Source organism: Podarcis erhardii (genome assembly GCF_964252035.2).
Source record: "Podarcis erhardii genome assembly, chromosome: 2".
Lineage (NCBI taxonomy): Eukaryota > Metazoa > Chordata > Lepidosauria > Squamata > Lacertidae > Podarcis > Podarcis erhardii.
In genome coordinates, this window is record NC_138498.1 from 108,436,839 (window position 1) to 108,462,400 (window position 25,562).

At 46.3% G+C, this 25,562-nt stretch overlaps 2 protein-coding genes and 1 long non-coding RNA gene across 3 annotated transcripts in view; 1 reads left to right on the top strand and 2 right to left on the bottom strand.

Moving 5' to 3' along the window:
- The window catches only part of LOC309336770 (uncharacterized protein), a 130,526-nt gene extending 113,123 nt beyond the window's left edge, over positions 1-17,403 (bottom strand). The window contains exon 1 of the mRNA XM_081853072.1: positions 17,098-17,403. The gene's annotated coding sequence lies outside the window, so the exon portion shown is untranslated. The remainder of the gene's footprint in view (positions 1-17,097) is intronic.
- LOC309337391 overlaps positions 1-25,562 on the bottom strand; it is a 201,374-nt gene that overhangs the window by 157,616 nt on the left and 18,196 nt on the right. The window lies entirely within an intron of this gene.
- Positions 1-25,562, top strand: part of GABBR1 (gamma-aminobutyric acid type B receptor subunit 1) — a 178,369-nt gene that overhangs the window by 41,929 nt on the left and 110,878 nt on the right. The window contains exon 2 of the mRNA XM_081852439.1: positions 4,374-4,453. Within this exon, the coding sequence (XP_081708565.1) occupies positions 4,436-4,453 (18 nt within the window). The 5' untranslated portion in view covers positions 4,374-4,435. The remainder of the gene's footprint in view (positions 1-4,373; positions 4,454-25,562) is intronic.

Consider the following 25,562-nt stretch of genomic DNA (forward strand, 5'->3'; position numbering starts at 1 on the left):
GCGGTGGCAGCAGGAGGCCCCATTAGCTAGTGTGGTGCTTCAGGTTAAGAACAGTTTCAGGTTAAGTACGGACCTCCAGAATGAATTAAGTACTTGACCCGAGGTACCACTGTATAGGGTAGCCTTCAGATGTCTTCTAAAGGTCGCAGGGTTATTTATCTCCTTAGCTTGGGGGTTGCACACCTTCCATACCCTCCAAACTTTCTCCAATGAATATAGGGACATCCTAAGGAAAAGCGGGAAATATTGCCAGAATATTGATTGCAAAAAACTGGAAGGGGGAGAAAATCCCATCACTATTAAAATGGCAAAACAAACTCTGCGAGTTTGTAGAAATGGCAAAATTGGCGGCAATTATTAGACGCCACTCAACTCAGATAATAATTAGAGAATGGGATGGAGTGAAGGAATACATGGGAAAATATGGTTCCAGAATTGAAATATTAATAGAGAATGTGTAAAACGTGCAGGGGTAAGCAATAAAATAGCAATAGAATCAATTGAATAATTATTAAATTATAACAACACAACAAGATGGAAGAAGTAAAATATGGAGATCACACATGGGTGAAGGGGAGTATATGAGAACCTATAATATCATTTATAATATAACTTGTTAATTGTGTTGTATTTACATACAGCAAAGGGAAGCCTAGAGCAATTACATATATTTTAATTTAGGTAACAGGCTTCCCTTTGAAAGGATGCGGTAGCGCTGTGGGTTAAACCACAGAGCCTAGGACTTGCCGATCAGAAGGTCGGTGGTTCGAATCCCCACGACGGGGTGAGCTCCCGTTGCTCAGTCCCTGCTCCTGCCAACCTAGCAGTTCGAAAGCACGTCAAAGTGCAAGTAGATAAATAGGTACAGCTCTGGCAGAAGGTAAATGGCGTTTCCATGCGCTGCTCTGTTTCGCCAGAAGCGGCTTGGTCATGCTGGCCACATGACCCGGAAGCTGTACGCCAGCTCCCTCAGCCAATATAGTGAGATGAGTGCTGCAACCCCAGAGTCAGTCACGACTGGACCTAAAGGCCAGGGGTCCCTTTACCTTTACCTATGTAACAGGCTTATGTTAGAAAATGAATATGGATTTTGAATTTGAATTTGATTACAGATAGGTAGCCGTGTTGGTCTGCCATAGTCAAAACAAAACAAATTCCTTCCAGTAGCACCTTAAAGACCAACTAAGTCAGTTCTTGGTATGAGCTTTCGTGTGCATGCACACTTCTTCAGATACTTCTGTTTCAGTGTATCTGAAGAAGTGTGCATGCACACGAAAGCTCATACCAAGAACTGACTTAGTTGGTCTTTAAGGTGCTACTGGAAGGAATTTGTTTTGTTTTGAATTTGATGTTTGTAATATTTTTTGGTTTTGAAATAAATTTTAAAAACCCAGCAAAAAACTTTTTTAAAAAAAGGAAAAGCAGGAAATTCAGGATCAAATCAGAAACTGGTATGGCTTCTGTACATCTGGGACTGTCCCTGGAAGATAGGGACCCTTGGAGGGTCTGCAGGATTCTTTCCTGAAGATGCCAGGGATTTGACTTTGGTCCTCCTGCCTGCAAAAGGAGGTTCTCTGCCTCTGAGCCAGGGCCCTTTGCCATGTTGCTCCACCTTCCTTTTCAGGATGCCCTCGTGGGTCTAAGTGAAGAGTCCAGCTGTGTTCCCTTTGTCTTTTGAAACCAGCTTTAAGAAGGAAAGTAGGGTTTCTGGCATGAATGATTTGTGCTTAATAAAGCCATGCTGGCTGGCTTGTAATCTCTCCATTTTCTCTGAGTGCTGATACATTAAGGTTGCAGCCCAGCCTCCTCAAAATCAATGGGGGCTCTGCTATTGACTCCAACTGGATGTGGATTGCCCCTTAATTGTGTTTTCATTTCCGCTAATGTACACCAAGGTGCAGAAGTTGAGCTAAGAGAGCTGCAATTTCCCAGGTTTGCCGCCTTCCTGTGTGTGTATCTGCGTGCAAAGATACAGGCTCCGCACTTGCCCTTTTCCAGTCTTCGGGGAGGGTGCCAGTTCCTTCCTCATGACTGAGCTCTCCAAAAAGCAAAACCCTTCCATCCGTCCGCTTCCTACAAGCTTCCCTTTTTCGTGAGGTCCTCCACACAGATACGGCTTCCGGTTGGGCTGCCCCCGAGGTTCCCGAAAAGAAATGCAATCCTGTTGGACATTTTCCATATCTGCTATTGGGTCCCCAGAGCACAGATTCACACAAAGTGGCAACCAACCTTGCAGGATTCAACAGGATTTATGCATATGCAGAACAAAGATACAAAGCGATAAGTTCACAATCTGCACACCCCAGTCAGGGTGCGTCCACTTTTTATAGACCATACAAAAAAACAGAGAGTGAGACTTTACATTCTTATCCAATCAGGCTCTAACATTCCATGTTTCTCCCTTTGAAGGTTAAAACTTCTTAATTTACTCATTCTTTGTTTGTCTGCCTGCTACGGCCTTCCCTCTCTCATAACAGTTGCTTTGTTTGTCTGCCTGCTTATTGCCTTGCCCGTCTTGTAACAGTGGCTTTGATAACAGCATGCTGGAATTTCTATTTCTGAGGCCCTTCAATCCGATTAATGGAGACCCTCATTTCAACTCAGGACCAAAAGACCGTGTGAGAACCTGAATAAGCCAGAACAGAAACACTTTCCTATTCATTCTTCCTTTGAGCACCATAGCTCAGTGGCAGGGCATATGCTTGCATCCCAAAGGCCTCATCTTCACATAGGACTGGAAACAACACCTGGCTGAAATGCTAGCAAGTCATATCTGGCTGTGGGGTATATGGGGTGTCATGAGAGGGGGAGTACCTCTTATGGGGGGGCACACCGTGTTCCTTGTGGGGTAGCTTAGTCCCCCACCCTGCACTCAGCTCTCACCTGTGGCTTCTAGAAGCTGTCAGCATGTGACAGTGGTCACACCCTGGGAACAGCTTTGACTAGCCAGCTAAGCCAGTTGAGGGTAGCCATTGGTTCTCAAACCTTCAGTGAGTTAGGGACTTCCCCTGTAGGCAAAGACAGGCCTCGGCCCAGTATACCTGAAGGAGCGTCTCCATCCCTGTCGTTCTGCCTGGACACTGAGGTCCAGCTCCAGGGCCTTTTGGCCGTTCCATCACTGCGAAAAGCAAAGCTACAGGGAACCAGACAGAGGGCCTTCTTGGTAGTGGCACCCACCCTGTGGAACGCCCTCCCATCAGATGTCAAAGAGATAAACAACTACCTGACATTTAGAAGACATCTGAAGGCAGCCCTGTTCAGGGAAGTTTTTAATGTGTGACATTTTAATGTATTTTTAATCTTTGTTGGAAGCCGCCCAGAGTGTCTGGGGAAACAAGCCAGATGGGCGGGGTACAAATAATAAATTATTATATTATTATAATAGTGAGACCAACGTTCAAGAACAGTCAGCTTGCTTTATGGCTGTGCGGGGATTTGAACCCTGGTCTCCCAGGTCCTAGTCCAACACTCTAACCACTATTCCATGTCAGAGGCATCCATGGGCTGACATCAGGGTCCTTCTAGGAGCTGCTGCTTTTCCACTGGAAGCCATGTACCCTGTGCCACCATTTCCACAGAAGCAAACAGGGACATTATAACACCTCTCCTCATACCAAGGATCATTACACAAGACCCAAAATACTGTCTCTGCAATGGGCTCTCCTGGTCTGGCAGCTGAAAGTGCAGGAAGGGGTGTTAGGGGGTTGTTATATATGGCCGGTTCCAGAGAATGTTTATTCTCACAATGGATGTTCCGGAGCACTTGTAATTCAGCTCGGCTCGGTTTTATTGTCCTAGCCATTAAGCAGAACAAGCATTTATTACAGGAAAGCCGCAACATCCTGCAGCGTTAACCACTCAGTGAAGCTGCTCTGGGGCATGGGCAGAAAAGGATCAGGAGGCACATTTTGTAGCCATGTATGTGCATTTTGACACCCATGTGTGTAGGTACCCTCCAACTTCTCCCTGGTGAAGCAGAGGAGACATTGCCTGTGCTTGAGAACCTGCCAATTGGATGGACTACAGCTCCCATCATCCTTGACCGTTGGCCATACTGGCTCTAGGGCTGATGAGGAGCTGGCGCCCAACAAAATATGGAGAGCCACAGGTCAGTCATACCTGTGGGTACTGAAGTCAGGGAAGCTCTGTGTTTGGTGAGAAGATTCTCAGTCCTGGTTCTCAAACCTGCACGAATATCTCTTGAATTCTTTATACTCAATCCCTGCCCACTTTAAAAGTGGAAGCTGAGTGAACTCTGCCCTCTTGCAAAAATGCACTGTTCTTATATTTCCCCGACCAGAATTTGTGACCTGGGGAGGAGGTTAACCTTAGAATTAATAGCAAATCTCCCCTTCCCTCTTTATCCCATCAAGGCTGGAGAGGAAACACAAGAAGACCTGGGCCTGGAACATCCCACCAGCGTGTCTGGGGAGATATGATCCCAAGGGGAAAGGTAAGCGGAATCTATGGCTAATGCGTCAACATGAGCATGGGAAGGTTATTCTCTACTTTTTTATTATTTATTAAAGATTTTCTTGATTTACAGAAGTGTTTGCAATGTCTCTCTCTCGTATTCCCCCCCCCATGTAACATTTTTACAAATCAGTTTCATTTGTTGAGACAAGGGGGACAGAGGGGGAGGGGGAGAGATGGGGGGGAGTGGGGTCGGGTGGCAATGTTTCTATTTCACTTACTATATGTAGGGTTTGGTGTCAACGTTGCTTGTGCAGGTTCTTTGTTGTGTTCCTTTGGTGGTGAGAGAGGTTGGGGTTGGCCTAGGGTGTGGTTGTTCATTTGTGGTTGGCTGTGGTGGTCTTTGTTGTCATGTGTGAGTGGGGTGGGTGGGTGTTTTGGATCAGGTTAGCCATATTGATTTGTACGCTGTTGGTGGACCTTTTGTTGTTGTCTTGTTGGGCTGTGTATGTGATAAAGGGGAGCCATACCAGGGTGAAGGTGTCTTTTTCTATTTGTCCCTGTGGGTTATTCTCTACAGTGGTACCTCGGGTTAAGTACTTAATTTGTTCCGGAGGTCCGTTCTTAACCTGAAACTGTTCTTAACCTGAAGCACCGCTTTCGCTATTGGGGCCTCCTGCTACCGCCACGCCACTGGAGCACAATTTCTGTTCTTATCCTGAAGCAAAGTTCATAACCTGAAGCACTGTTTTTGGGTTAGCGGAGTCTGTAACCTGAAGCGTATGTAACCCGAGGTACCACTGTACTTTAAAGCTGTGTATGGTTAAGGTCCACTCCCAATTACTGATATATTTTAATGTAACACAAGAAGAGCCTGTTGGATCAGGCCAATGGGTCATGTAGTCTGGCATCCTTGTTCTCACAGTGGCCAACCTGTGGGAAATAGACAAGCAGGACCTGAGTGCAAGAGCCTTCTCTCATCCTGCGGTTTCCAGCAACTAGTATTCAGAAGCATTGTTGCCTCTGGTCAACCGTGGAGCCAGAACATAGTCATCCTGGCTAGTAGCCATCGATAGCCCTATCCTCCATTTTCAAACAGATGTCAACCACCAATAATGGCTCGAGATCTTAATGAGTGATACAGTGGTACCTCGGATTACAGACGCTTCAGGTTACAGACTCCGCTAACCCAGAAATAGTACCTCGGGTTAAGAACTTTGCTTCAGGATGAGAACATAAATTGTGCTCCGGCGGCGCAGCAGCAGCGGGAGGCCCCATTAGCTAAAGTGGTGCTTCAGGTTAAGAACCGTTTCAGGTTAAGAACGGACCTCCAGAACAAATTAAGTTCTTAACCCGAGGTACCACTGTATTCTAAATGCAGCTTCTGAGTTCCTATCCAGGAGAATGGAAAATTGAGGTCTTGCCCATCCAAAAGAAATGAGTTCATGTAGATCGGGGTGGGGAGGTTTCCTAATTAGGCCCCATTTGGCCCCACCAACCCACACTACACCCAATGCACTGCATCCAATGGGGCAAGTGATGGTCGAGCTTGGATGAAAAGAGCTTTGTAGACACCTCTGGACAGCTGTTGAGAGGGGCCTGCAAAGCCCCTTGCATAGTGACTCCAAAGCACTGGCTGTCAACTGATTGCATTGTTAAAACCATGTTTATGGAAGACAATCTTACTTGGCTATGAGTGATTGCCAAAGAAGAAAGAAGCAGCAGACACGTCTTTTGGCCACCCAGTTTGATGGTCACCTGTCACCACTTTGACATCAGGTGATGCCTCCACCCACCTGCCAAACTTGGCCTGTGGGGTGTGTGGAGATAAGAATCTGGCCCGCCATGGCCAGATGGCACAGGGGGTGGGTGCCAGGCCCGTCACCTAATTTCTCATAATGTGCAATGCTGCCCTGCTAAAAATCAAGCCTCCCTCCACACCTTGAGTTTAAAGGGGCTTTCCCTCCCCACAAAGTGCTCATAGGAGCCAAGCAATCATTAATCCTTGGCTCTCACAGCTGAATGTGTGAATGAGCCTCATTGATAACATTGTGGTTCGAGGTGATAGGAGGCAGTGCCAAAGCTCACTGCAAGCCATCAGATGGAGAGGCATGCCGCAAGGTTCCATAGAATCATAGAATCATAGAGTTGGAAGAGACCACAAGGGCCATCGAGTCCAACCCCCTGCCAAGCAGGAAACACCATCAGAGCACTCCTGACATATGGTTGTCAAGCCTCTGCTTAAAGACCTCCAAAGAAGGAGACTCCACCACACTCCTTGGCAGCAAATTCCACTGTCGAACAGCTCTTACTGTCAGGAAGTTCTTCCTAATGTTTAGGTGGAATCTTCTTTCTTGTAGTTTGGAACCATTGCTCCGTGTCCGCTTCTCTGGAGCAGCAGAAAACAACCTTTCTCCCTCCTCTATGTGACATCCTTTTATATATTTGAACATGGCTATCATATCACCCCTTAACCTCCTCTTCTCCAGGCTAAACATGCCCAGCTCCCTTAGCCGTTCCTCATAAGGCATCGTTTCCAGGCCTTTGACCATTTTGGTTGCCCTCCTCTGGACACGTTCCAGTTTGTCAGTGTCCTTCTTGAACTGTGGTGCCCAGAACTGGACACAGTACTCCAGGTGAGGTCTGACCAGAGCAGAATACAGTGGCACTATTACTTCCCTTGATCTAGATGCTATACTCCTATTGATGCAGCCCAGAATTGCATTGGCTTTTTTAGCTGCCGCGTCACACTGTTGGCTCATGTCAAGTTTGTGGTCAACCAAGACTCCTAGATCCTTTTCACATGTACTGCTCTCAAGCCAGGTGTCACCCATCTTGTATTTGTGCCTGTCATTTTTTTTTGCCCAAGTGCAATACTTTACATTTCTCCCTGTTAAAATTCATCTTGTTTGTTTTGGCCCAGTTCTCTAATCTGTCAAGGTCGTTTTGAAGTGTGATCCTGTCCTCCGGGGTGTTAGCCACCCCTCCCAGTTTGGTGTCATCTGCAAATTTGATCAGGATGCCCTTGAGTCCATCATCCAAGTCGTTGATAAAGATGTTGAATAAGACCGGGCCCAAGAAAGAACCCTGTGGCACCCCACTAGTCACTCTTCTAATGATGGAGAGGCATGCCGCAAAGTGCCTTTAGACCAGGATCACACTTGGATGATTCCCCCATGAGATGGCAACATTGATTATCTCCTGCCAGGCATGTCCAAAGTCTGTTTCAGGGGCCTAGTCCGGCCCGCCGCTCAGTTTAATCCAGCCCTTGTGGCAGTTTATTTGCTGGGGTAAAATCCTAAAAAACCCTCAACAACTTCAACCCCTCAGCAACTTCAACCCTAAAAAAAAAAAGGTCAACAATTTCAATCCTAAAGGTCAACAATTTTGGTTGGCCCTTTAGTTGGCCCTCACGGCCCTTCATTTCTGGCCCTCTTTGAAAAAGGTTTGGACACCATTGCCTGATGCTAACACAGGGAGGGGATCAGGATTTGAAAGGCACTATCAGCAGGAGGGAGTGCTTAGATCTCGCCCCCCACATTTCCCCCAATTTTCTCAACCACCCCTCCTAGGAATGTCACCCCCCCCCATTTTGACCCCAGCTGGCTTTGAGTATGGAAATGAGCCCAGGGTTTTTGGGAGAAGAGGGGGAGGAGGGGCATTTGTTGTTGTGACCCCATGGACTAGAGCCCGCCAGCCACCCCTGTCCTCCACCGCCTCCCGCGGTTTGGTCAAACTCATGCTGGTAGCCTCGAGAACACCATTCTCGAATGTAAAGTGGGGTGGGTGGGTGTAAAGGAGAACTGGTAGGTAGAAGGTAGGGTTCATACACAAAGCAAACATTTGTGTGGATTTATTGTATTCCAGATGATAAGGAAAAAATCCTAGGGTGCAGGGATTTACGGGTCTCTCCAGTCAGCAAAAGAAGGCGTCTCCAGCCAAGTTATAGAAGCAAAACAGTGGTCTTTATTTGCTGCAAACACACAAAGAGTAGGAACCCTGTGCGTGGGGTTGCATGAACTTTCAAGACCTCTCCCCATTACCCATACTACATTTTTCAACAGCGTCATTGATACATCGCAAATATGTCACAAAGTAGGAACCTTTGGCATGTAGAAACATGAGCCTGTCACCCACCAGTCAATAACCCCAGTTCCCAACACCTTTTAACTACCCTCTTCCCCAAAGAACAATAAAAGTATTTACACATCCCCCTAGCTGCAAGCCTTTCCTGCGCTCTTCCTTTGAACATATCAGGATTCAATCCACCATCCCATGGATTTCTGTCTGAGGCATGTGCTGCCCTTGATTGCCTCCTGCCTCCTATTGTGAGGCTAAGTTCACGCCTTATTGGAGGGGCAAGGGGTATGTGACCTTATGTTTAAGGTGTTATGGAGGCAGGGGGAGCCCTGGATTCCTCTCTTCCAGAGGAGTCATTAGCACTTGGAGCCAAGGAAATCAGTCAAAACGTTGAATTTTGGTGATTATTTGTGAAGCTTCTACAGTTTTCTATACAGTAGAGTGGTACCTTGGGTTAAGAACTTAATTCGTTCTGGAGGTCCGTTCTTAACCTGAAACTGTTCTTAACCTGAGGTACCACTTTAGCTAATGGGGCCTCCCACTGCCACCATGCGATTTCTGTTCTCATCCTGAGGTAAAGTTCTTAACCCGAGGTACCATTTCTGGGTTAGCGGAGTCTGTAACCTGAAGCGTCTGTAACCCGAGGTACCACTGTATTGGATAGTCAGAGGAAACAGTACATTACATGGCATCTGCCGACTGCTACAATTTTATACACTGCTTTTCTGAGTCTCTTTGCTGTTGTCTATGTATGGTGCTTGTGTAAACAGTCCAGAATTGGCCCCCACAGTCACTTATGAACTCACTGTTAAAACCGTGTTTATGGAAGACAATCTTACTCGGCTACGAGTGATCGCCAAAGAAGAAGATTGCCCTGGCCTTAGTTTGAGGTTGTGGTGGGGACTTGGGATTTTGGGGGAGTCGTTTAACAGGCCCCCCATTCCTATTTAACACTGTATTTTTGAATATTTAATAAACAGTGCTAAAATAAAAAAGAAAGATTGAAACACCTTTGGACCCTCCCCTTCGGATCCAGTGACCTCATACAGTGGTACCTTGGGTTACATATGCTTCAGGTTACAGACGCTGCAGGTTACAGACTCCACTAACCCAGAAATAGTACCTCGGGTTAAGAACTTTGTTTCAGGATGAGAACAGAAATCGCACGGCAGCGGCGCAGGAGCAGCAGGAGGCCCCATTAGCTAAAGTGGTGCTTCAGGTTAAGAACAGTTTCAGGTTAAGAACGGACCTCCGGAACAAATTAAGTACTTAACCTGAGGTACCACTGTATTACTATTAGGCATTATTAGCAAATACATCTGCCAGAATCACTTGTAGTTCTACTGCAAGTTTTTGGACCTAATTTAACAAGAAAGAGATACTACAAATTCACCATTTTATTTAAAAACTTTATCTTTTTTCTACATAAGAATAGAAAGGAATGGCATTTCTGACTGACACAAATTGTTCAGGGGGCCTGCTCTAGTATACCAGTGAAACTCTTTTAATGACCTTTTCTCTTGCCTGTTTCAAAAGTGGGGGGGGGGTAAAAACAGCAGCACTTTTTCTGTGTGATAGAGGGGAACACCAGAAACTGCCTGATTTTGTGATTTAAAGACTGTCTCTGGAACCCAGATTGTAGAGATGTGGCATTTTGCAGACATTTTCAATCATATCCACAACCACAGGGTCTAGAAACTTGTTTCTGTGCATCTTAGGTTTCCTGGGAATCTAAATATAATACTTCCCTCTTCCTTATGTATGCATGAGAGTCAGCACACACAGTAACTATTATTTGCAGAGGAAATAATCTTTAAACTACTTTATCTTATACATTCCACAAAAAACAGTGTCCATCTCTAACAAAACAAAAAAATCCTATACATGCACAAGTATGTTAACTCCATCATATTGAGCTAATTCCCATATATTATTATTATTATTATATGAATTGCCTTCTACTTGACACTCAAGGCAAATTACATTAGAAACGAAATATATAATGAAAAGCAAAAAAAACGGCAACTCAAGATAGGCTGGAAAACAATACAATGCAGACCAAACACCTGCAGATTTCCTTTTTCAAATTCCCATTCACTCTTGAAGTCTTGGGAGTCTGAGAGAAGCTTAATTTCGCATCTGCTGCTGGATTACAGGCAATGTATTTTTTTCTCCCACCATTCATATTCCCCTCAAGAAATGCTCCCCTGTGCCAGTAGTTAAGAAGGTCTGATTAGGATCTGAATTCTTCCGGAAGCCAGGCTTCCTTGTTATCTCCCCTCTTTTATTCTCCCCACCTTTTCTTTTTTTGCCAAAGGTCTGGCTCCAAAAGATAAGGAAACACAAGTTCCTGACATTTCACTTTACAAATCGCAGGGAGGCAGCGCGCAGCCATAGCGAAGCCCAGAACTCAGGAGCCTCACATCTTTGTGGAAGCAAAGATATAAGAGACCCAGCCGCAGTTTTGCAGCAATTCGAAAGACTTGCTGGACAATCCATTTAGTATCTTCTCTTTTGCTCACCCCCCCCCCTCGCTTCCTCACACATCCCACACACATTCACACAAGTCACATTCAGTTCCTTCTTATAAATATATAGGCATTGCTCTCATATGCCAGCCACAGTTCACTCTCATACATATACAACATTCGCACACAGCCCAGGCGGACGATAATTCACTTGTGTCGCAGATGCTGCTCTGCACTAAATCTTTTCTCACTGGCAGCAAACAGCCTCCTTTGGTCCCTGCTGTAGGCCTTATGGGACGGCAGGTTGTTGTTTTCATTGGACAGCAGTTCCTGAACATTCCATTATGTCACAGCAGCTGAACCAATGACTAGGGAGGACTCATTTCAAATAACGGAAGACAAGGCTCTTGCAACCACAACGCTGAGGTTTCAAAGGCAGCAATCTGCATTACATCAGTGCACTCCTCCCATCAATTTTACCTGATTTTGGGGATAAATGGACAAAAAACCCACATTTTTCTCTGAAAATCTCAGACTAGGGCTGAAGGGAAATGGGAGTCCAACAAATCTGGGTGTTAACGGAGAAATCTGAGGGCTCCCTTGGACAAAAAGCAAGGACACCAACCAGGAAAATTTGAGCAAAACAGCAGCCAGTAGGCTTGGTCTTTATTGAGACTGTTGGGACAGGACTCCAACTCACTGCAAGAGGAAGCAAGATGGACACCCTGAACAAAAGAGCCCCCAAACCTTTATTAGCTGCTAATTCCCATGTTACACCTCCCCAAACTACATCACTAATACATCATGGTGGTCTGGTGGCAGTAATCTGACCATCCTGGACCCTGCCCCATGGTTCTCCTTGCCCTCCACCAAACACCCATCAAGTGTAACAAAAGAGATATTACATTTCCCTGTTTCCCAGCCACGTTAATCACACCCTTTTGTCTTCATCTGGGTTTGTTATTTCTGGAATGGCTACCTGTCTGGCATTCAGGTATCAGGGTGCCAGGAATTATCACTCAGGCAGAGGGGCTGCTGAGTAGCTGAGCTACTGAGTAGCTGAAGTTTTCCCTGTGAGCCAGTTGTTATTGTTGTTTAGTCATTTAGTCGAGTCCAACTCTTCATGACCCCATGGACCAGAGCACGCCAGGCACTCCTGTCTTCCACTGCTTCCTGCAATATGGTCAAACTCATGCTGGTAGCTTCGAGAACATTGTCCAACCATCTCGTCCTCTGCCATCCCCTTCTCCTTGTGCCCTCCATCTTTCCCAGCATCAGGGTCTTTTCCAGGGAGTTTTCTCATGAGGTGGCCAAAGTACTGGAGCCTCAGCTTCACGGTCTGTCCTTCCAGTGAGCACTCAGGGCTGATTTCCTTCAGAATGGATAGGTTTGATCTTCTTGCAATCCATGGGACTCTCAAGAGTCTCTTCCAGCACCATAATTCAAAAGCATCAATTCTTCAGCAATCAGCCTTCTTTATGGTCCCGCTCTCACTTCCATACATCACTACTGGGAAAACCATAGCTTTAACTATACGGACCTTTGTTGGGAAGGTGATGTCTCTGCTTTTTAAGATGCTATCTAGGTTTGTCATTGCTTTTCTCCCAAGAAGCAGGCGTCTTTTAATTTCATGGCTGCTGTCACCATCTGCAGTGATCGCGGAGCCCAAGAAAGTAAAATCTCTCACTGCCTCCATTTCTTCCTCTTCTATTTGCCGGGAGGTGATGGGTCAGTGGCCATGATCTTCGTTTTTTTGATGTTGAGCTTCAAACCATACATAGATACATTTATCATTTGGTATTGTGCAGCAGAGGCCCTTTGAATAGATCATCAAGAAACTGTGATGAAGTGTTTTGTGGGGACAAATCACCAAAGTCACAAAAGTGATTGTGCTGATTTTGGTAGTGGGCTGCATGTGCGTATCTGCTGGAGGGGCACCCCCCCAACCTATACATAAATTCCTGCAACAGGGAGAACACCACATTGGCTAAGCCTGCCCTGGAGCATTACCCAAGACTTGGGCTGAATTCAGGCAGCCTGGTGGGGGGCATCAAGGATGAAGGCCCTGCATCTTATACAATTGCTTAAGGGGTCCCCACTGCCCTCAGTCTCCCATGATTGATTCATCTCTGTCTGGTTTTGGGCACCAGATTGTTTGAAACACTCCGAGGCATTTCCAAGACAGACACACAGAAATGTTCCCACAAACAACGGCAACCCCTTCCCTGCCTCCCTTGGCCAAGAGCCAAAGGCTGGCGCTGCGGCAGGAATCCTGCTGGAACCATCTGGGAGAGCCCTGGGCCTCTGGTCGAGCCTTGGTGATGCACATTCAAAGTCAGCAACCTTTCCTGCAACCCCAAGTTAAATGATGGAGACCCTTTTATGGGCTGCTGACTTAGCATTCTAAAAAGCACCAGCTTAAAACAGTGGGCAGCATTAAACTCCCCCCCCCCCAAAAAAAAACTGGTATGCTTTCAAACTGCTAGAGCACCACACCCCATAGTCGCCTTTGACTGGACTTAACCGCCCAGGTGTCCTTTAAAGGTAAAGTGTAAAGGGACCCCTGACCATGAGGTCCAGTCATGGCTGACTCTGGGGTTGCGGCGCTCATCTCGCTTTATTGGTCGAGGGAGCTGGCGTACAGCTTCCGGGTCATGTGTCCAACATGACTAAGCCGCTTCTGGCAAACCAGAGCAGCGCACGGAAACGCTGTTTACTTTCCCGCCGGAGTGGTACCTATTTATCTACTTGCACTTTGACGTGTTTTCGAACTGCTAGGTTGGCAGGAGCAGGGACTGAGCAATGGGAGCTCACACCGTCACGAGGATTCGAACCACCAACCTTCTGATCGGCAAGTCCTAGGCTCTGTAGTTTAACCCACAGCACCAGCCACCCATGTCCCTTCCAGGTGTCCTTTACCTTTGCCTTCTACCATATTTTGCAAATCAGCCGGTATTTACCAAGCGGGCAGTCTCTGCTTCAAAATCTAATCGGTGTCATGAACTCATTCAGGTGACTTTGGGTGAGCCGCTATTCTCTCAGCCTCAGTTTTTCCACCTGCAATATGAGAATAACAATGGCTCGCCTGACCTGTTTTTTTGTTAGGATAACTGAGAACAGGCCAGTGAAGATTCTGAAGTACACACACACACACACACACACACACACACACACACACACAGCAAATGTGGATGACTCCGCTAGCAATTTGATTGCTCAAAGCCTCTTAAGTATTTGTGTTTAAGGCATTGTACCCCCCCTTCCAAGCAGCCCCCCCTCTCCCAAGTTAATGGCCCACTGGATAACTTTTCCTAGTCATGTTTGTGACCTTTCTTTAAATAGAAGCCATGCTGTCAAGTTGTCAGCGACAGAGATGGCTAAAGCGAAATTACTAAGGGAGAGTAAAATTGACAAAGCGTGAAACGAAATTAACATGCTGTCTGACAAGGTGGCAACCTAAAAATCTGATTACTGTATTCTAAAAGGTGGCTCCTGGCTTTTAAAGGACAACAGCCATCAGGTAAAGCCATTAAATGCATGATCTTTGAGAAGGATGGAGCAGGGTGTGATTACAGCCTCTTCCATAGCTGGGAGCCCACAAACACAATCAATCAAAGTTTCCGCCTTTCATTTCTCATATTTGCACTCCATCTGTCTACCAACGAGCTCAGGGCAGCACATGCTATATATTCCTGTCTTATTCCCAACTGGAGTACAGTACCCGGTTCTGGGCACCATAATTTAAGATGGAGGTTGACACACTGGGCTGTGTCCAAAGGTGAGTGACCAGGATGGCACTGGGGTCTGGGAAGTGGTAACCAAGTCTGTACACACACTCCTAAGAACATAAGAAGGTTAGGACCATGGCCCATCTGTTCTCAAAATAGCCAATCAGATGCGGGTGGGAAGCTCATAAGCATCACAAGACCCCTCTCCCCTCCTGCAGTTTCCAGCAACTGATATTCGGAAGGATCCTGCCTAGTTGTGTCTTGCCATCATAGCTAGTAGTAGCCATTGATAGCCTTGCCCTCTGTTAATTCATCCAGCCCTCTTTCAAAGGCATCCCGGTTGATGGTCATGGCTGTCTCCTGTGGCAGTGAGTTCCATAGTTTAACAATGCACTCTATGAAGAAGCACTTTCTTTCCTGTGGCTTTCCAAAGGCATCCGGTTGGCAATGGAGGGAAAGAGGATCCAACAGGGCTATTCTTCTGCTAAGGGATGCCATGCAGAAGAGGGGGCAGGACTGGAGCCAATGGGTACGCAGATTTTGGCTCAGCGTTAAACTTCCTAATGATACAAGCCGTTTGGCAGCGGAACAGATTGGCTTGGGAGTCGGTGGGCTCTCCTTCGCTGGAGGCATTCAAGCAGAGGAGTTAGATGGTCCTCTGTCAGGAGTTCAGCCTTTTGCCTCCTGCAGCGAACAGGCTGGGTTGGAGTAGAGGACCGCCGTGGTCCTTTCAAGCAGTACGACGCTACATGATAATTTTGCGCTTGTCGTTTTGAGAGGCATGAGTCACCTTCTCTTGACACGTCTCCGAAGTAACCTACTATAAGAACGTTTTAAAACACGGCAAGCTCTCGCGCGTGCAATCAACTAGCAAGCCGTAGGGAGAGGCACTCCATCTGTCTCCCATCTATTTGATGGGAATGCAGTGTGACGGCTTCCTTTCGCACCAAGGTCTTCTCCACAGTATCTGAGATTACTGGCCAAAGGTGATTCCCAGACCCTGCTTTAGTTGTTGCTACCCCTGGAATCTGATGCAAATCCACCTGCCTCTCAAAAGACATGGGCCTTTCCACTTTTGGGGGCAGTCAGGATTACGGTGGTGGGACCCTGGAAGTCCTTTGCTTCACTTTTCCAATATTCCTGGTTTTCCAAAGCAGGGAATATCGCCTCTTGCAGAATGATTTGCTCCTCATTGCTAGGTGATTAGCAGATCTTCTAAAGGAGACCACTTTGATAAGGTCGGGTTTCAATTTATTCCTTATTTTAGGAATAATATAGAGGCATCTTGTCCCAGACCAGCTCATTTGTCCTGGAAGGAAGAAAACCAAAAGAGGCTTGGACAAGGGGGTCAGCCTCTTTTCTTTGGCCTTAGTCCCACCCCCAGCTGGCCATCCATTGGCCTCCCTGGCTGAGGGCCAGCCCAAACAGGTGGGAGTCACCACCCAGGTGAGCCACACAAACTTCGCCCACCAGTGGGGAAGGGAGGGCAGAAATTGTCATTGCGGAGACGTTATACCAGATTTGACAGCTGTTCTGTGGAATTTTTCTTTTCTTCCCCTCCTCCACATCTGATTGAGTCCTGCTGTTTATAATAATAATAAAGCCACTCTGGGCGGCTTCCAACAAAACACTAAAATACAATAACCTATTAAACATTAAAAGCTTCCCTAAACAAGGCTGACTTCTGATGTCTTCTAAAAGTTTGGTAGTTATTTTTCTCTTTGAAATCTGGTGGGAGGGCGTTCCACAGGGCGGGTGCCACTTCCGAGAAGGCCCTCTACCTGGTTCCCTGTAACTTGTCTCATGTATAGAGCCAGGGTGGTGCAGCGGTTAGTTAGAGAGCCGGACTAGGACCTGGGAGACGAGGGTTCAAATTCCCTACTCGACCATGAAGCTCACTGGGTAACCTTTGGCCAGTCACTGCCACTCAGCCTAACCTACCTTGCAGGGTTGTTGTTGGGGATAAATTGAGGAGGGGGGACACCATGTATACCACCTTGATCTTCTTGGTGGGATATAAATGCAATAAACAAATAAAATGTATTATGTGTTTGAAGGCTGCACAGTTGTTGCAAACCGTTGTTTGTTGTTCTTTCTACGGACTTTTTTTAAAACATTTTTTTTTCATAGAATCATAGAATTGGAAGGAACCCCAAGGGTCATCTAGTCCAACCCCCTGCAATGCAGGAATCTCAAGGAAAGCATCCATGTCAGATGGATTTCCGAGGTTCTTTCCTTGCAGCTCACCTCTGTGCTCAGGGGTCGCCACCTTTTCTTTTCTTTTCTTTCTTTTTCAATAGCTCTGTTCCTGTGCCATCAACAGCAGCTTGATGCACAAGAATTGGTTTCACAAAGAAACTAATTGCTTTCGCTCCCTCCTTTGAAAAATCATAAGTCTGTTTAGGGACATGGTGGCGCTGTGGTCTAAACCACTGAGCCTAGGGCTTGCTGATCGGAAGGTCGGCGGTTCAAATCCCTGCGATGGGGTGAGCTCCCGTTGCTCGGTCCCTGCTCCTGCCAACCTAGCAGTTCGAAAGCACATCAAAGTGCAAGTAGATAAATAGGTACCACTCTGGCGGGAAGGTAAACGGCGTTTCCGTGCGCTGCTCTGGTTTGCCAGAAGCGGCTTAGTCATGCTGGCCACATGACCTGGAAAAACTGTCTGCGGACAAATGCCGGCTCCCTCGGCCTGTAAAGCGAGATGAGCGGCGCATCCCCAGAGTCGTTCGTGACTGGACTTAACTATCAGGGGTCCTTTACCTTTACCTTTTTAAGGTCTGTTTAAGGTCTCTGGGTCAGGCTGCAGTTAAAGATGCAGGAGCAGGGCAAGTGGGAAAGGTGGCAGCTCTGCAACCATGACTCCTGCTCCTGCTGTGTGTGCGCGCTTAGTGATCCTGCTGTCAGGGACAACCCGAAGTGGTACCTCGGGTTAAGAACTTAATTCATTCTGGAGGTCCGTTCTTAACCTGAAACTGTTCTTAACCTGAGGTACCACTTTAGCTAATGGGGCCTCCCGCTGCCACCGCACGATTTCTGTTCTCATCCTGAGGTAAAGTTTTTAACCTGAGGTACTCTTTCAGTGTTACGGAGTCTGTAAACTGAAGTGTCTGTAATCTGAGGTACCACTGTATAGGAGGAATTGTTGCCTGGTCTTTCGGATCTCTTGACACTTACAGGTACTCAAGATAAACATGCAAGTTCTCATTCCCCAAAGCCTGAGGAGGCAGACAGAGTAGCATGTCCCCTTCACACTTTTCATGTTTACTGTGGCAAGCAGGAGTGAAGCATCAGAGTTTATCCAAGTATAAACCTTCTCCTTGAGTCTATTTCTGGCTGCTGTGTAGCGGTTGTGCCCATGCTACTGACGCTACTGCGCTCTAGTGGCTAGACGGTGTAATGCCGAGGATGGCATATGGAGGATTATGCACAGCTGTGAGGGCGTTTCTTCTTGCTTAAGGACACATGGATGATTCAAGCCTACAGCGTGATGCTATGAGTGCCCTCCTATTGGTATGTGGATTGGCCCCTAACCTGGCAGCACCCTTCCCGTGCTATCATGACACCTTTTGCATCATTTCATGTTTCCAGAGAGGTAAGACACACTCCTGTCTTCCACTGCCTCCCGCAGTTTGGTCAAACTCAAGTTAGTAATAATATAATAATAATTTATTATTTGTACCCTGCCCATCTGGCTGGGTTTCCCTGGCCACTCTGGGCGGCTTCCAACAAAGATTTAAAATATATTAAAATATCATACATTAAAAACTTCCCTGAACAGGGCTGCCTTCAGATGTTTTCTAAATGTCAGGTAGTTGTTTATCTCTTTGACATCTGATGGGAGGGCATTCCACAGGGCGGGCGCCACCACCAAGAAGGCCCTCTGCCTGGTTCCCTGCAGCTTTGCTTCTCACAGTGAAGGAACCGCCAGAAAGCCCTTGGTGCTGGACCTCAGCGTCCAGGCAGAACGATGTGGGTGGAGACGCTCCTTCAGGTATACTGGGCCGAGGCCATAGCTTCGAGAACACTGTCCAGCCATCTCGTCCTCTGTCGTCCCCTTCTCCTTGTGCCCTCCATCTTTCCTAACAGCAGGGTCTTTTCCAGGGAGTCTTCTCTTCTCATGAGGTGGCCAAAGTATTGGAGCCTCAGCTTCACGATCTGTCCTTCCAGTGAGCACTCAGGGCTGATTTCCTTCAGAATGGATAGGTTTGATCTTCTTGCAGTCCATGGGACTCTCAAGAGTCTCCTCCAGACCAGAATTCAAAAGCATCAATTCTTCGGTGATCAGCCTTCTTTATGGTCCAGCTCTCACTTCCTTACATCACTACTGGGAAAACCACAACTTTAACTATACGGACCTTTGTCAGCAAGGTGATGTCTCTGCTTTTTGAGATGCTGTCTAGGTTTGTCATCGCTTTTCTCCCAAGAAGCAGGCGTCTTTTAATGGGGTCACGAAGAGTCGGACACGACTAAACAACAAAGGAGACTGATAGCAAAGAGAACAGAGAGTCTTGGGGCACCTTAAACACTAACAAATAAATTATGGCATCAGCTCCTCTGGACGAAAGCCCACCTTGCCTGATGGTCATGTACTCACTGGGCCAGAGCGGGCCAAAACAAGTTTGCTATGACGGCAAAATTGAACTTCCATGTTTAGAGGAAGTTAGGGCTGCTAGGGAGGCGGGTGGTGCTGTGGGTGAAACCTCAGCGCCTAGGACTTGCCGATCGCATGGTCGGCGGTTCAGATCCCCGCGGCAGGTTGCGCTCCTGTCGTTCGGTCCCAGCGCCTGCCAACCTAGCAGTTCGAAAGCACCCCCGGGTGCAAGTAGATAAATATTTATTTATTTATTTATGGTTTCTATGGAAGCCGCCCAGAGTGGCTGGGGAGGCCCAGCCAGATGGGCGGGGTATAAATAATAAATTATTATTATTATTATTATTATTATTAGGACCACTTACCAGCGGGAAGGTAAACGGCATTCCATGTGCTGCGCTGGCTCGCCAGATGCAGCTTGTCACGCTGGCCACGTGACCCGGAAGTGTCTGCGGACAGCGCTGGCTCCCGGCCTATAGAGTGAGTTGAGTGCACAACCCTAGAGTCTGGCAAGACTGGCCCGTACGGGCAGGGGTACCTTTACCTTTACCTTAGGGCTGCTATATGTCTGGATTTTCCTGGATAGTACCAGGATTTTAAAGGCTGAATTGACGTCCAGGGGGAATTTCCAGAAGACGGTGCTTTGTCCTGGATCTTAGGCAAGTCAGCTCAAAAATTGTGAGGTGGTTTTTTGTGTGTACGTGTTTTTGTAAAATAAACTCAACAACTTTCAGGGTGTCCTGATTTTTTTACTTTTTAAAATACGGCAACCCTAGAGGAAGTGTACCACCAAACACCAATTCCTGAGGAGCAACAGCAGACTCTTCTTCTCATATTTGCATAATGTGGGTCAGATCTGCAGCCCTGACCCACATTCGAATGCCCGTCCAATTGACAGCCTGTGGTCCAGCAGAGAAGTCTGCACTGTGCATGCAAATTTTCTCAGCTGGGTTTAAGGAGGAGCATCTTAACCAAGTTTAGACCAATGGCCAAAATGGAACTTTAGGAGGGTTTTTGTACTGCTGCAGCAATGGCTCATTGATATGGTGACAAAATGGAACTTCCATGTTTAGGGGCAGTATATCGCTAAGTGCCAAGTGCTGGGAAGCCACAATGCAAGAGGGCCACTGATTTCATGCCAAGCTCATGGGCTTCCTAGAGGGCCCTGGCTGGCCACTGTGGGAAGCAGGATGTTGGGACTTGTTAAGACTTTGGACTGATCCACCAGGGCTCCTCTTACACCTGAATGGCTCTCTCACACCATCTCCAACTCTCTTAAAAAGTGTTGGCTGCTTCCAGCCTGCCTCTCATGTTCTTAGCCAATATTCAGAAGGGATTTTGGATGCATGTGTGTGTGTGTGTGTGTTGTAGCCACACCAATGCCCTTGGTCCTGTGGGCATGGATGTAACTGCTCATAGTGTTGCTACACCTCCATCAAGTTTTCATTTCCCCATTATTATTATTTCATTTTAAGTTTTTATTTATACTTTTCAGGTTTATACATTTCATTAATTTTACAATCATTTTGACATTTCAAAACTTGACTTCCACCCCCCTCTTTCTGCCGTTCCTTAAATTTGTTTTTTAATATCTTCTGCATATCCAAATTCATTTAATTTGCCCATTTATTCATCAACTTTAAATATATACTCTTATGAAACTGTGGGTTATTACAGTAATACTGCCAATGTTCTTTTTTGTTTGCAATTTATCTGTAAATATTCAATAAACCATTTCCATTCTTTTATAAAAAGGTTTGTTATCTTGATTTCTTATTCTTGCGGTAAGTTTTGCTATTTCTGCATATTCCATAAGTTATTGTATCCATTCTTCCTTTTGCTGGGACTTCTGCTTCTTTCCACTTTTGGGCAAGTAGCATTCTTTCTGCTCTAGTAGCATACATAAATAAATTTCTATTCTTTATTCTTATTTCGAGGGTTTCCATTCCACTTCCCACCCCCCACCCCCCAAAAAGTCCAGAGCAGCTCACAAAATAAATTCTATAAAATTATTTCAAGCCGACAACCAGGTCTTAAGAGTGTGGTGATTATAGAGTGCCGAGCTAGGACTTGGGTGGCTCCAGGTTCAAATCCCCAGTCAGCCATGAAGTTTGCTGGGTGACTTTGGATCAGTCGTCCTCTCTTAGGCTAGGCTATCTTGTGGGGTTGTTGTGAGGATCCAATGAGGGAGGAGCCAGTGTGGTGTAGTAGTTAAGAGCGGTAGACTCGTAATCTGGTGAACCGGGTTTGCTTCCCCGCTCCTCCATATGCAGCTGACCTTGGGCTAGTCACATTTCTCTGAAGTCTCTCAGCCCCACTCACCTCACAGAGTGTTTGTTGTGGGGGAGGAAGGGAAAAGGAGATTGTTAGCCACTTTGAGACTCCTTAGGGTAGGGATAAAGCGGGATATCAAATCCAAACTCTTCTCCTTCTTCTTCCCTGAGGCATCTTGTTTTGTCCATTGTGAGAACAGGATGCTAGACCTGATGGGCCTAACCCAGCAGGCCTATTATTATGTTATGCTGCCTTTTAAAGACAAGGCAGGCAGGCAGTCACAGTTGCTGGGGTGGGGTGCAGCTGCCCTCCCTAAATCAGCGACGTCCAACTCCCAAAAGAATGCGATCTTCTCCCATAATAAAAATCTGACTGTGAACTACCCATGGGGGGTGGGGCCAAAGTTGTTGAGCTTTTTTAGGGGGGCCAGGCAAAAGTTGCTCAGCAAAGTCAGCAAACAATAAAACACGCAGCGATAAGTCCGTATTCCGTTTATGCAACTGTGCGAAAAGACAAAGCGAGGGGAAGGGCCTGGATCTTCTCCCGCCCCCCCCCAACAACTGTGATCAACTGCTAGCACCTGGGGAGTGAGCTGTCGATCCCGGTCAACCAGCTGGACATCCCTGCTCTATATCACCCAGATGAAGCTGTGGGGGCAACTGAAGGCAGCAATGAAATATGATGATGATAATGAAATGTAACTTCCTACACTAGTTGATGAGCCAGCATGGTGCAGTGGTTAGAGAGCCAGACTGGGACCTTGGGAGACCAGGGTTCAAATCCCTGCTCAGCCATGAAGTTTGCTGGGTGACCTTGGGCCAGTCACTGCCTCTCAGCCTAACCTACCTCACAGGGTTGTTGTGTGGGGATTAATTGAGGAAGAGTAGAACCATATAAACGACTTTGGAGGAAATGGTGGCATACAAACTCAATCAATAAATAACAAATTAATGATCATTCAGTTTTGTTCCCAGTAAGTTTCGAGTATGTGTTTCCTGAATACAGTGGTACCTCAGGTTACATACGCTTCAGGTTACATACGCTTCAGGTTACAGACTCCGCTAACCCAGAAATAGTACCTCAGGTTAAGAACTTTACTTCAGGATAAGAACAGAAATTGTGCTCCGGTGGCGCAGCGGCAGCAGGAGGCCCCATTAGCTAAAGTGGTGCTTCAGGTTAAGAACAGTTTCAGGTTAAGAACAGACCTCCGGAACGAATTAAGTACGTAACCAGAGGTACCACTGTATTTTACTTTTGAGGGCGTCTTGCCTGCTTTTGTTTGCTGCCATTTTGTATTATAGTCATTTCTACTATTAGTTTGCCCGAATTATTTTATTTCTTTATTGTTTGGGTAGGGTTGTTCTGCTTCCATTATTTCTTCTTGTTGTTGTTTGGGAGTGTTATGCACGTATCTGGAGTTTTTTTGGATGAGGGGTTCCACCCTGTGGAACGTCCTCCCTTCAGATGTCAAGGAAATAAAACCACTATCTGACTTTTAGACAACATCTGAAGGCAACCCTGTTTGAGGAAGTTTTAATGTTTGATGTTTGATTGTGTTTCTAATATTCTGTTGGGAAGTATATAAATAATATATTATTATTATTATTATTATTATTATTATTAGGCTGTTGTCTGCCTAGTTGGGGGTATTTGTGTGTGAGGGTATTTTGCCTGCTTTTCATTTGATTGGAGGTGGGGGGGGCTGCATTTTTAGGGGCTATTTTGTCTGCTTCCTTTCTGTTTGGTTGTGTTCATTCTGCCAACTGCGTAATCGTGGATATTGCCTGCTTTTGGTTCGCTTGTGTTTCTTTCTTTGGCAGTGGGGGCTGTATCTGTATTACCTAACAGTTTTTATTGTTAGTTTGGGGTGGTTCCCTCCTGTTTTTTTGGGGGGGTGCTGTTTGTTTTGTCTGTGTTTTGGAGTGTGTGTGTGTGTGTGTGTGTGTGTTTGGTGTTTTACCTGTTTCGGGCTCAACTCTTTTTCTTCTATTGGATTGTCATTTTGTGATGCCTCTGAGAGTTTCTTAGGTTTCCAAAGGTGGCCCCAGGCTCAGAAAAGCTTGTTGATGTTTGGTCAAACCACTTCATTTTGAGCCAGTGTGCCTCTGCTTCTGACTTTCAGATACAGTGGTACCTCGGGTTACAGACGCTTCAGGTTACAGACTCTACTAACCCAGAAATAGTACCTTGGGTTAAGAACTTTGCTTCAGGATGAGAACAGAAACGTCATGGCGGCAGCGCGGTGGCAGCGGGAGGCCTCATTACCTAAAGTGGTACCTCATGTTAAGAACAGTTTCAGGTTAAGAACGGACCTCCAGAATGAATTAAGTTCTTAACCAGAGGTACCACTGTATAGCACACAGACAGAGCGAGAGAATGTGTGCATCTGCTGCCCTCTGCTGTTATTGTAGCATACAAGTTAAAGGTCCAAGAAATTACTCTGGATGAAAGGCAGGTGGCAGAAGCCTTTGGCTCGCCAAATGTTGTGGGACTCTAACTCCCATCAGCACTAGCAAGCATAGCCAACGATCAGAGTTTATGGGAATTGTAGTTCCCCAAACACAGAGAGCCACAGATTCCCCACAACTGAGAAAAGGGCTGTGATGGCTCCTACTCTTTCCCCAGGAATGATGTATAGCTCAGTTAGTTAGAGCAGCTCTACATAGCTCCATCATCCTGGATCTGTGATGGATGCTGGCCGGGGCTGATGGGAATTGGAGTTCAATAACATCTGGAGCTGCATAGATGTCATTAATCCAGTCTGCTAGGTGGTAATAGATGAGAAACCGGGTTGCAGGGCCTCTTCTCTTCCCTGTGACACAGCAGGAAATTATTTTCTGCCTGCGGTATTCTACTTTTTATTATGCATTTATTATGTAATTTCATCACGCACATTTGTTTTCGAACTCTGTTGATTTATCTGTATTTTGACGATTTTATTGTACTTTTGTTTTTCAGAGTATGCTTTTTATTGCTAGTTTAAATGAATATTTTATACCGTTTAATGGGAAAGCCCTTAGATATCTTATATTTGAATCTTGCTAAATAAACAAACAAACCCACATGCCCTGTAGTAACCTGAATTCCGAAGCAGGATGTGTTAGTAAACTGACCATAACCCTTGGGAGTTGTTGTTGTTGTTAATTGAATTTATATACCGGTTTGCAGATCTCAGGGTGATTTACATTTAACATGCTTACATTTTAGAAGAGTGCATGAACAGCCCATTGAAATTCTCAGCCCTGTTTGTGAGCCGAGAGATTGGGGGGAATCATAGATTCAGAGAATCAGAGAATTGTAGAGTGGGAAGGAATCACAAGGATCAACTAGTCCAACCCCAAAGTGCGGCTTGAACCCACCACCGGAAATTAAGATCCTCATGCTATACTGGCTGAGCTAGTGTGGCTGATCAATGAATTTTCCCAGCAGGGATAGAAATTAGGCAATATTGTGTTGGCAGTGGGGGTCACCACAAGCAGCAGAAGTAGCACAGGTTATTTCTCTCTCCCCCCTCACTTTAAGCTTATGGTTTGGTTTGGGTTTTTGTTTTGCTGCAACTGCAAGGGACAGCATCAGCATCTAAGTGGACAGCTAGACACCATTTCGCATCCTCCTCAATACTTGGACCTGGCAGTGTTTCAGGGCGTGCAGAGTGGGGAATGGCATCTACCTACCAAAAAATGGAAAGCAATATTCAGAGAAAATTCTGCCCAGCAGCTTTCTTTTCCCCTGCGTGTGTGAGAGAGAATGAAATATCTCAGAAATTGTATTTGGAAAACAGGGCCTGCCTATAAACAAAAACGTTTTTAGCAGGTGCATAAAAGGGTACAGCAAAGGCGCCTGCCTGGTGTCAAGTGGCAGGGAGTTCCAAAGTCTAGGTGCTGCCACACAAACAACTCTAACAAGTCAAATGTCCTGCTCCCCACCATGGCCAACCAGATGCCTGTAGGAAGCCCCTGTCACAGTCCGGTCTACAGGTGATCAAAGTCCTGGCTGAGGACGTTGGGA